Source organism: Pyxicephalus adspersus, chromosome 3 (assembly GCF_032062135.1).
Source record: "Pyxicephalus adspersus chromosome 3, UCB_Pads_2.0, whole genome shotgun sequence".
Lineage (NCBI taxonomy): Eukaryota > Metazoa > Chordata > Amphibia > Anura > Pyxicephalidae > Pyxicephalus > Pyxicephalus adspersus.
This window is the reverse complement of record NC_092860.1, coordinates 58932814-58945455: the sequence shown is the minus strand read 5'-3', so window position 1 is coordinate 58945455 and position 12642 is coordinate 58932814. Positions and strand designations below refer to the sequence as shown.

Below are 12642 nucleotides of genomic sequence, written 5' to 3'. Positions count from 1 at the left end.
ATATATATATATATATATATATATATATATATATATATATACATACACACACACACACACATACATACACACACACATAAATTTTAAATGATGCAGAAGCTAATGTAAACTTGTGTAAACATGTAATTTGTTCACCATGACCGAATTCTGAAATAGTAGGCAGAAGGGAAATTAAGGCTTTTTAAACATCTTGTATATGGACTTACAGGAAATCTGAGAGCACTTTAATTTACAATCTATGTTTTATCAAACGATTTAGATTGTAAATGACCTTATATTACTAAATTGTGATGGTTTTAGTGTTTAAAAAGTGATTTAGTTAAAAAAATGAATATTTTTTATATATATATATATATATATATATATATATATATATATATATATATATATATACATACACACACATACATATACACACACACACACATGTAGGATCAACCATTTTGGCTAACAACATTCTGCTTCCAACTTTGTAGTTCTGCTGAATTAAAAATCTCTACTGATCCTCTTTTGGCACTTACAGCTTCATGGCTTCATGTATGGCAGTATTAGTTATCAAGAAACACCACTGATTTTACTGATCCTTAATGAATATTAGCCATTGTTGCTAACATTGCTTACTCTATATGGTCTCTTTATTTTGTGACATATACTAGCAGGTATACAGTCCATAATTTGCACTATTATCCTCTGCATTATATTTATTATTTTAATGGGTGAAAACTTCAAAATATTTTATTCAGTTTATTTTTCAGTTATGTTTCTGCATTATGATTCAAGCTAAAAAAATATCTTAAATATCTTATCTTAAAATAATCTTTTTAGTTTTTGTCATCAAAAACCTAATCTGTGGGGGAAAATGTAAGTTAGTTATCAATTCTTGTCTTCTCACAGGCCACATTATGTTCCCGGCGTGGCTGTATGCAGGCAATTGTTGCTCATTTGGCTTCAGAAAGTGAAGAACTTCAGCAGGTAACAATATGTATTCTACATGACTTATCTTTCTAGTTACAGTCTTTTCTATCTACACTTACAGGTAAAGGTAATATGAGTGCCAAAGAATTCAATTGTGTACATATTTCAGGTGGCATCAAGCATTCTACGGAATTTGTCCTGGCGAGCGGATATCAACAGCAAGAAGGTTCTGCGTGAAGTGGGCAGCGTTATAAGTTTAATGCAGTGTGCATTACGTGCCAACAAGGTAAATGGAGCAATAATTTAATACACTCAGCTATTTAATAATAGCAAATTTCTCCCCAGCCCGTTTTTGCGGGGCGAGCTGCCCACCTGCAGGACACAGGCTGTCCCCCCCCCTCATAGCTGTGCAGAGTCTTTTGGAAAAAAAAAAAAACCTACATCGTGTAAACAATGTCTCCTCACAGTGGGCGTGTGTGATGACGTCATCAGAGCAGTGTGTGTTTAAATGCAGCATGTCACATTCCTCAGCCTTACAGCTCTCTGTGTATAAACCTTCATATTACCTAAACTGTATGTCATAATGATTTGAAATTTTCTGGGTGCACAGGGAACACTTATAAGTTACCACCATTCACAATTTCAGCAACCCAGCTTTTACAAATTCAATGATATGGGGATATGAATTATAAAATCCTGTGAAAATACAACATTGGGGTTACAGTATTAACCACCTAGCCGTTAAGCCCGACCTTCGTACGGGCATTAAAAAAAAGGCTAGGATGGTTAACCCCGTATTTTTGTCGCATCCATACTTACCTGGTCCCGCTGTGCTCATCCAGCGTCGTTTTCGTATTCCAGCGTCGTCCTCCGTCCATCATCGTCCGTCGGTCTCCCTCTCCAGCGTCGGGTGCCAGCGGGACCAGGTAAGAAGCCGACCGGCATCTTTTGTTCCGCCGCCCGGCATCTTTTGTTCCGCCGCCCGGCGGAACACAAGATGCCGGCCAGCGGAACACAAGATACCGGCCAGCGGAACATAAGATGCCGGTCGGCTTCTTACCTGGTCCCGCTGATCGCCGATGATCCTTCTTCATCCAGCGCCGGGTGTCTTCTGAAGCGAGAAGCCTTCCGGCTGAGAAAAAAATAGCCGGACGGCTTCCCTGCGTGCGTGATGACGTTGGCGCGTGTGCGGGAAATTCAAATTCAAACTCATTCATTCATTTTGTATTGGATTCAATACAAACTCCTGTATTCAATCCAATACAAAATAATTCAAATAAATACAAAGTGTGTAATTGGTAAATTCAAACTGTCATTTTGTATTGGATTGAATACAAACTCCCGTATCCAATCCAATACAAAAAATAAAAAAAAAAATAAAATAAAAGTAAATAACTTGGAAATTCAGATTTATATTTTGTATTTGATTGGATACAAACTCCCGTATCCAATCCAATACAAAAAATAAAAAAAAATAAAATAAAAGTAAATAACTTGGAAATTCAAATTTTTTTTTTAAATGATTGTGTGTTTCAAACATTTTTTATATTCATAATATCTACTAGAACCCTTGTTCGGACATATTTCTGTAAGTTACAGGTCTACAATTTAAAAAAAAAAAATTCATGAAAAACAGTGGATCACTTTTGGTACAGAAATCTAGACCTCAGTGTAACGCTCAGGTGGTTAAAAGCAAGTGTGCCTTGGACTCCTAAATTAAAAATGCAATTTGGGGACCCCTGGGGCCACTTACATAGAAAGGAGCATTGGGGAAGGGCCCCTAAATTTATACTTATCTCTCACAAATCTTTAACTGTGATACTATGTTACCCCGTCTGCTTCTCTTCTTTGAACCCCAATTTCCCAAGAATGGTGGGGTGTACAAAGTCGAAAATGTAGGTGCAAGGGGGGGCACTTTTCGATAACCTCCCCACACTAAATATTCATTACTATGGCAAACGCACTGCCCTGTTACACATTACTGCCCACGTCTAACACTGGAACCCTAACTTCTCTGGAATTGGGAGGTGTAGGGAACTGACAATGTGTAGGGAACATCTGTGGATAACACCCCCTAAAAATTTATCACAATGGCATCAGTACCATATTAATAATGAACATAAAAAACTCTGCCCATCAAAACGAAATTGGGGTTCAGGTAATGGTAGGGTAAGTCATGGGTAAAAGAGCAGCGTGTTTTGATGGGCAGAGTTTATGTAATGATGCCATGGTGATGAAAGTTTGGAGGTGTTAGCCACAGGTGTCCCCCATTTGCACCTACAATTTTGTTTATCTGCACCTCTCTGTTCTAGAGAAATTAGGGTTCAAGGTAGGGATGAGGACAGTTTGATGGGCAGAGGTTTCTATGTTCTAATGATGCCATGCTAATGAAATTTTAGGGGTTTACACATCTGTTCCCCACTTGCACCTACATTTTCAGTTTCTTGCACCTCCCCATTCCAGATCAATTGGGGTTCAAAAAGCAGAAGCAGAAAGGGCAGCATAGTATTACAATTATAGTTTGGTGAAAGGTAGGTAAAATATTTAGGGGACCCCACCCCAATGCTTTTTGCTATGTAAGTGGCCCCAGGGGTCCCTAATATGCATTTTCAATTTTGGTTTTCTAGGTGCACTTTCTTATAAAACAGCAACCCAAATCTTCAATTTCCACAGGCTTTTAAACTCATGATCCCAATATTTTGAAATTCTTGAAATTAAAAAAAGAAGTGTTGGTTATTAGTAGCAATGACAATCCCCTGTGTACCCTAAAAATTTTAGGTAATTGCAACCAACAATTTAGGAGATCTAAAGGATTGAACGCAATGAGTTGTTAGGCTGCAGAACATGACAAGCAGACTTTACACACACAGCTATCACACTGCGGGTTGATAAATTTCACAAGAAGGTTTTGTTTTTGGCAGTGATGAGAGGGGGCACCGGCTGTCCTGCCCCCATCTGCAATCACATGCATGATGCTCTTTGTGTTACCAAGGTATAGCGCTAGGAGGTGACAACTGAGGTTAGGCTGCAGTAAGGTTGCATTTGTGCATTTACCCCTCACTTTCCTCTCGCCAGGAACCACTGCTGCTTGAAAAACTGCACTTACCACCTGTTACCACATTGATCACAATATTACACTACTACAGGGGACTACACTATTAAAACCTGCAACTCTAGGGAGTTGGATTAAAATACACAGCATTGGACTGTTGGGGCATAATACAGACCTGGATGTACTGTTTGGTTGGGCAGCCAAGTGGCAAATTACATTTAATATAGATAAATGTAAAATTATGCACTTGAGAGCTAACAACATGCATGCTTCATACTGTCTAGGGGGAATACATTTGGGGGAGTCCGAAATGGAAAAGCATCTGGGGGTTCTGGTAGATCATAGACTTAACAGCATGCAATGCCAAGCTGCAATATCTAAAGCTAGTAAAGTACTTTCTTGTATTAAAAGAGGAATAGACTGCAGAGATGGAGACATTATCCTGCCCCTGTACAAAGCATTGGTCAGACCACATCTGCAATATGCAGTCCAGTTTTGGGCACCAGTTCACAAAAAGGACATCGTGGAATTGGAGAAAGTGCAGAGAAGGGCAACAAAATGAATAAAGGGAAAGGAGGAGCTCAGCTATGAGGAGAGATTAGCTGAACTGAATCTCTTTTCCCTTGAGAAGAAAAGTTTAAGGGGGGATATGATTACCCTGTATAAATAAATAAAAGGTCCCTATTATTCACTTTGAGATCGTTACAAAGAACAAGAGGGCACTATTTGCGTCTGGACGAAAAAGAAGTTTAAGCTCGGGATAAGGAAGGGATTCTTCACTGTAAGGTCTGTGAAAATGTGGAATTGGCTCCCTCAGGAAATAGTTTCAGCAACTATTATAGATTGCTTTAGGAAAAAGGATGTTTTTCTAGAAGCACAGAATATAACTGGGTATTAGGACTTTAATGTACAACTAACAATGACTGTTGATCCAGGGAACATCCGATTGCCTCATGGAATAAGGATTTTTTTTTCCTTGTTAAAAGCAAATTGTACCAGGGTTTTTTTTTTTGCCTTCCTCTGGACCAACTATGTCTTATAGGGTTTTATATTTGGGATATGTTTATTTCCCTAGTGGTTGAACTTATTGGACTTATGTCTTTTTTCAACCTAACCTACTATGTAACTATGAATTGTTTTATATCACTGCATATCTTTGCTCTTTCCATCATGTTTTTAAACACAACAAAAAGGGTCAGTCTTGTCTTTAAATATTTGCCTTTTCTCCTTTCCCACTCAGGAGTCCACACTAAAAAGTGTACTGAGTGCTTTGTGGAATTTATCCGCCCATAGTACTGAAAACAAGGCTTCTGTCTGCTCGATTGGGGGTTCACTTGGGTTTCTGGTGAGCACCTTAACATACAAGTGTCAGAGCAACTCTTTGTCCATCATAGAAAGTGGTGGAGGCATTTTAAGGAACGTGTCTAGTCTTATTGCCACCCGTGATGACTACAGGTAAATGTTCTGTGTTGTGCGATTACTCATATTACTCATTGTTTTTCATTGCACCTCCTACTTCATTTTTACAGTCATATAATAGCAGTTTCCCAGATTGTGGGATGGATACCACTGGTAGTACCAGAAAAGAAAGAAAGGTGTTTTTATGGTCGATGCCAACGCTATTGGAGCTTTCTATACTAGTATTTAATAACCCCTAAATCTAGTCTACAGGACATGTAAGTAAAGTGTGCACTATGAAAGTACCCAGTACATTGGAAGACCAGGAATTCAGCACTTTCAGGAGAAATAAAAAGGAGAAACATTTGACCTCGGTGTAAATGTTAAACCCCTTATCTAACTAACGGTTTAAAAAAAAATCAATATCATTTTACTCACCTATAGCCATGTTCATAATCAGTTGTGCCTAAGCAAAAAACAAATATATTAGTTTTTTTGTATTTATATCTGCTTATTTACATACATTACATTGGCTGAAATGCGCTAGACATTTTCCATCTTTAGTATTGCATTCCACACCAAATCAAAACAGTCAAGTCAGTTCATGTGTACATTTGTTTTTTCCCACGTTATAATATCCAATCTCTTTATTGTATAGCTAGTACAAATATTTTTTGACTATTATACCCAATATTTTTTTTACTGCCAACAAAATTGTTTTTTTAACACTCGGTGGTTATGAAGGTTAGCAAAATGGAGAGAAATTAACGCCTTAGTACATTGACATAATAAATCACTTACTTTCTTTAAAAGTTGGCCACTTGTGGAAAGAAAATAAAATTTGTTAACAGTATTTTTTTGTTCTGTCTTACAGGCAGATTCTGCGTGATCACAATTGTCTTCAGACTTTGCTGCAGCACCTGAAATCACATAGCTTGACAATTGTTAGCAATGCATGTGGGACTCTTTGGAATCTATCTGCTAGATGTCCACAAGATCAGGAACTTCTCTGGGATTTGGGTGCTGTCAGTATGCTACGCAATCTCATCCATTCCAAACACAAAATGATTGCCATGGGTAGCGCAGCTGCTTTAAGAAACCTGCTAGCACACCGGCCTCCAAAATACAAGGATGCATCTGTAATTTCACCAGGATCCTGCATGCCTTCATTATACATGAGGAAACAGAAAGCTTTGGAAGCTGAGCTTGATGCAAAGAATTTGGCTGAAACTTTTGACTCTATGGATAAACAAGGACTAAAACCTCAACCTATTAAAGGTCCTTTACGGCACATAGAAAGTTTAGTAAAAGATTATGCCTCAGATTCTGGCTGCTTTGATGATGATGAAATACCAAACACTTCCATCAGTGCAGACACAGGGAATCCCTCTGTACTCTCTATGTACCTAAACTCCCCCTTTACTCAGGGGCAGACTGTGCCAAGAATGGCAGGGTCCTTGAGGAAGGGTCTAGATACAGAGAAAGCCAACAGCATGAAACCAGATACCAAGAAACCACAGGATGAGATATCCGTTGCTGACAAATTAACTAGTTGTACAGTGGCAAAAATAGAACGGTTAGTAGAAGATATCTCCACAATGCAGACTTCCTCTGATGACAGTTTCAGTCTTAGCTCTGAGGATCATTGTGTTGACTGGCCTTTTGGTTCTGATGAGCTACATGAAGCCAGGGCACAGTCTTGTTCTCCTTGTAGACTTTCGGACAACATTGGCTTAGTAAGACGAGAAAACCTAAGCAGAGCTCAAGCTCTTTTGCGCTTAAAAACAGCGTACACAAGTCTCTCTAATGATAGTCTTAACAGTGGCAGTACAAGTGATGGATACTGCCCTAGAGAACATATGAAACCATGCAGTAAAGCTGCATTCATGGATTACAAGGAAGATCTGCAAAGGTATCAAAAACGACCTAGTCAACTTGATTTAAAAAGTATGTTTTGCTTAAGGCCTGAAAGTAATGATTTGGGCGGTCAAGTTAAACAAAAACACAACAAAGAAGAGCACGGCAAACAAAGTGATTCCCGAAAAAGACACCTATCTATTCCTGGGCTAAAAAGCGTGAATATAGATCATGTACAACAAACTTTGGAAAAATCCAGCAGCAAGTTTCCTGTAGACACTTCTGTGCATACCATAAAACTTTCTCCTTCTTATAAACATATTTCTGGACTTGATAGTTTAACAAAGAATGAGACAGGATCAGGAAATATTTTGCATCAGACACTTTCCATGAAGAAAAGGGCTTGGCTGCTTCCCTCGCAAACCTCTGATACAGTTTCAAAAGCTTTGGAAACAGTTTCTGCTCACTCTTCCTCAAATGGAGAGCAAGAGTCACTGCAAAAATATGCAGTAGAAGGGACTCCCATATGTTTTTCTAGATGCAGTTCCCTCTCTTCCCTTTCATCTGGGGACAACCTCTTAGATGGACCAAGCCGAAGTGAAAATGAAATAGACAGTGACTCTTCCTTGGAAATACTTGAAGTAGAGGATGGCCAAATGGATCTTGATAAACACAACCAAAGTAAAGAGAAGCTAATGGAGAAAAATAATGTTTCCCTGAGTTCATCTCAGCCTATTGCTATTCCCCCAACAAAGCCAGATAAAAATTTTCTCAGAGACCTCTCTCCTTCCAGGAATGAAGATATGACACCATCAAGCTCCTCGGAAAACTACATCCAGGAGACACCATTAGTGATGAGTCGCTGCAGCTCAGTCAGTTCTTTAGGAAGCTTTGAGAGTCCTTCCATTGCTAGTTCAATTCAAAGTGATCCATGTAGTGAGATGATTAGTGGAACAATAAGCCCTAGTGAATTGCCTGACAGCCCTGGACAGACCATGCCACCAAGTAGAAGCAAAACTCCAAGCTTTGACACCAGCAACTACCTAGATAAAGAGGCTAGCCAGTTCAACATTCAGTGGGAAAACAACGTGAAGAAATTTATGGAAATAACTGATTTTAAAGAAAGGTTCCAAATTCCAAGAGATATTGACTCCATGATTTACTTTACAGTCGAAAAACCTACAGAAAACTTTTCATGTGCATCCAGTTTAAGTGCTTTGCCTTTGCATGAACATTATATCCAAAAAGATGTGGAACTTAAACTCATCCCCCCTTTTCCTGAGAAAAACACATTGAACTTTGTAGCACATGAAAAATGTGGAGAAAGTCATGAAGAAAGAATCATGGGATTTATGAAAAAATCTGAAATTGATCTTGTTTCAGATGATGATATTGACATATTGAAAGAGTGCATCAACTCCGCCATGCCCACAAAGCTGTGTAAAATGAAAACATCAATGCTTTCTGGACATCTTGTGAATGCTCAGACTAAAAAAACAGTTCAGCTACCAGTGTACATGTTAGTTCCTGCCCACACACAGGGGGCAGTGAATAAAGGCTTTCGTTCCAAAAAGGATTTCATTAACGATGACTCTTCTTTCACGGACTCAGCTGAGGGAACACCTGTGAACTTCTCCAGTGCAGCTTCTCTTAGCGATGAAACTTTGCAATACCCTATGAAAGAAAATCAGGACCTCAGACAAAGACGGAGTAGCCGAATTCAAATGAGAGATTTTGGAACAATATTAGATACCCATCATCAGGGAGAAGAAAGAACAACAGACAATACTGCTGGTGTATCAAAAAGTAATAGCAAAGTTGGCAAGTCTAGAAGTGATACTTACACACTGAGAACACAACAAACAGCAGGTGCAAGAAAAGGCTCTGAATCACAACACACAGATCATTCCAAATATATTGTAGGTGCTGAGAGAGTATCAGCTTCAGCTAGTCCCTCTAGACAAGTCATGAACCAAGGAGAAAATGTTCATGGGAATTTAGCTTTCCAATCTTTTTGTCATACTACACCGACAGAAGAAGCAGTATACTGCTTCTATGAGGATGATGGTAATTTGATAAACTCAAGTAAAGATGCTCAGAGAATTAAAACTGAGGCATCTAAATCTCCACAAAAATACTTGTATTATGGGGCATCAAAGCGAGAGACCAAGGAATCTGTAATAAAAAGCAATTTGTTAAGTTCTAATTTCCATAATTTTATAGAAGATGAACCTATGCCTTGTTACTCTCTCAGTTCTTCAATGAGTTCCCTCAGTGACATAGAGCCTGCAAGCACCCAGTGTAAGTTGGATAAATCAGTCAAAAATTTCTCAAGGCAACAAGGTTGGAAGTCTAGTAATCATGTTGAAAGGAAAGACTCCTCAGATTACCACACATCAGATGAAGAAAAAAGCTCCTCGGCAAATCCCAGAAGGAAAAGACTCTCAGCTCGGAAAAGAAAGCACAAACTTAAAAATAATGAGAAAAAAGAAGAAGTTCAATTAAGCACATCTAGGGATAAGACAGAAGAAGTGGAAGACATGTCTGATCTAGACAGTGTGGACTGGGAGGCAATTAAGGAAGGTGCTAACTCAATAGTCAGTTGGATACATGCAGCTTCCATTTCTGGAGAATCTTCTGCTATTTCTAGAGATCCATCTTTCGACTCCCTTATGTCTAACCCTTCTGTCTCCACTCGACAGAGTTTATATGGACGGCACAAGCAAAACAGAAATAGGTCTCTGAGTTCCACAAATAGGGCTCCAACTCAACTATCTAGTAGTGATGAAGGCTCCAGAAGTAATAGAGGAAGAAAAGTGTTTAATCAAGACCAAAAGCAAGCTTCTAATATTCCTATGGTCCTTCGTGGAAGAACAGTGATTTACATGCCAGCACAAGGTAAAGCAGCAGGTAACAGGCAATCCTACCACAATACCCAATCTCAGGAAGATACAAAACTCACAAATTCTATGCGCTCTCGGAGTCTTCACCGCCTTGGAAAATCTCCTGATATTGCTGAAGAAATGACTTTGCCAAAAAGAAGTGCAACACCTCCAGCTCGTATTAGTAGTGTACCATCTCACAACTCCTCCAGGAATTCCACCCCTTCTCGAAAAGCACAATCCCCCATAACCCCACCTTCTCCAAAGTCAAAAGGAGTGAGAAATCCTCAGACTCCTGGCAATAAAACTCAGAAGTCTCCAGTACGAATCCCATACATGAGGAAACCAAGTCCTCGAACTCCACCTGGTCCATCCCCACTGGCTATGGAATCCTTTACTTCTAGTTCTCGTCAGAGCCCCAGCAAAAGGCCCACTGCCCAGAACAGTCGTCTTAATCAAATACGAAACAGTGACACTGACAAATCAGGAATGCTGCGTCAGTTAACGTTCATCAAAGAATCAGCAGGAGCAATGAAGCGACAACATTCTGATTTGTCTGTATCACAGAGACAACACAGAGTTCCTCCCCGGAACAATGCTGCTTTACCTGCTGTTTTTCTTTGTTCCTCCCGCTGTGAGGAACTCAAAGCACACAAATCTCCCAAACCTAAATCACCACCATCCCCAAACTGCCCACCACGGAGAACAAGTTCTGAGAGTCCATCCCGACTTCCTGTCCGAAATATGCCACCTCCACCAGAGCCTTTCAAAAGATATTCCTCTTCCCCTCACATTAATCTTCCATGGTCACGTATAGAGGGAAAGCTAGGACATAGTACCTCAAAAAATGATGATAAAAGAGTGACAAGGCTTGACTCTTCACCAGGCAAAGGAAGGGCAACGTGGCGAAGGATCCGTGATGAAGATATTCCACATATATTAAGAAGCACTTTGCCTGCATGTGCATTGCCACTTTCTGAGGAGCACAGTGAGCCACAAAGGAAAACAAGTGATGCTGTAGTCCAGACAGAAGACATCAATATAACGAAGACAAACTCTAGCACCTCACCTACAATAGAGAGCAGAAACAGGACCAGCATAAATTCCTCAATTATGTCAGAGTCGGGGAAAGGGACCTTATCTGTAAATTTACCGACAAGCAGACACAGTTCACCCAGTAAAGCAGCCAGAGTTACCCCGTTTAACTATGTGCCAAGCCCTATTGTAACAGCAACAAAGGAGGCAGCTGGTAAGGTAACCAATGAATGATTGCAGAGACAAAAAAGAAGCTTTGTAAAGGTGCTCTGGTAAAAATTGCACAGATTACTAAGTCAAGTTCAAAATGCAGAACCTGGATATTTTGGCTTCTTGCTTTCTTACTGTACTGCTGCTGATCCACAATATCAGTGCACATTTAAAATGAGACATGCACCATTTTATGCCACTTTCTGGAGGTGGTCACATCATAGACTTTTGATGCAGATGACTTTGGCACTTTATGAATACTGACAAATTTGAATCTGTTCTAACTGGCAATAAAACAACATTCTGCTATGTAAGCTGAAGGTGCAAAACCTTAATATTGAGGTTTGTTTATTAGAGAAAAGACTCTTTTTACCTTATTAAAAATTGTTGCCAGATTTAGTACCAGTATTGAGCAAATTGGGTAACCACAATAAAAAGTTGCATTGCTTGCAGGTGAAATTCTGAAGCCATTCTCTTAAGTTACCACTTATCTTGAACTTTAATTGGTAAACCTGGTAATAACTTTACCAATAAACCTGAAAATGCTTTAAAACAAAGCCTTAATCTATATGTAGGCTGCATGATCGTACACATTTCAAATGTCCTTATGTACTGTCTGTAATTATAGCACAGCTTTAAAAAAAAAATACACCAGAGAATGGTAGAAAAGAGTACTTGTTCTTAACCTGCAGACCAATAATAAAAATAATAATAATAAATGCTTTAGCAATCCTTTTTCCCTATTGCCAAATTGAAAAAATATTAACATTTCACAAATGTAAAGAGAGCAAATAAACATCACTAGTCCTAGGAATTCTAAATTCTGTATATTAAGAATATTTTTTGCTTATTCTTGCTCTTTTATGTTATACAAATGAGTATGCCACGTGCCAAGCTTTTTATAATTTAATTTGTCACTTGTAGAATATCATATTCTATCTTTTAGTCAAGGCTAGAAAGTGATGTCATACCTTACTGTGTGAAATTCAGACCAACTCACTTTCATTGTGCTGAGAAGGACACATAGAAAATGCACACACTTTCCAATCTACAATCTGATTTTTGCATATGGTTATGCAATGCTGTTCCCCAACTTTTTGCTTATTAGCAAGGATCAACAGTGTAAACTGCTGGAGGAGTGCATAAGGGAGGCTGTCAAGGCTTCATTTGTAATGCTGGCACAAAGCAGCAGCTTTGCATTTCATTTTTAGCTTTATTTTATTGGTAGTAATAATGTCAGTTTTGTTTATTCTATATGAAATGTAAAAATAAAGTTGCAATTTATTAAAATTA

General features: G+C 38.9%; 1 protein-coding gene across 1 annotated transcript in view; it reads left to right on the top strand.

Annotated features, from left to right (window-relative positions):
* Positions 1 to 12642, top strand: part of APC2 (APC regulator of WNT signaling pathway 2) — a 47707-nt gene extending 35065 nt beyond the window's left edge. The window contains exons 13-16 of the mRNA XM_072404845.1: positions 895 to 972; positions 1085 to 1201; positions 5208 to 5422; positions 6240 to 12642. Coding sequence (XP_072260946.1) covers positions 895 to 972; positions 1085 to 1201; positions 5208 to 5422; positions 6240 to 11373 — 5544 coding nt within the window. The 3' untranslated portion in view covers positions 11374 to 12642. The remainder of the gene's footprint in view (positions 1 to 894; positions 973 to 1084; positions 1202 to 5207; positions 5423 to 6239) is intronic.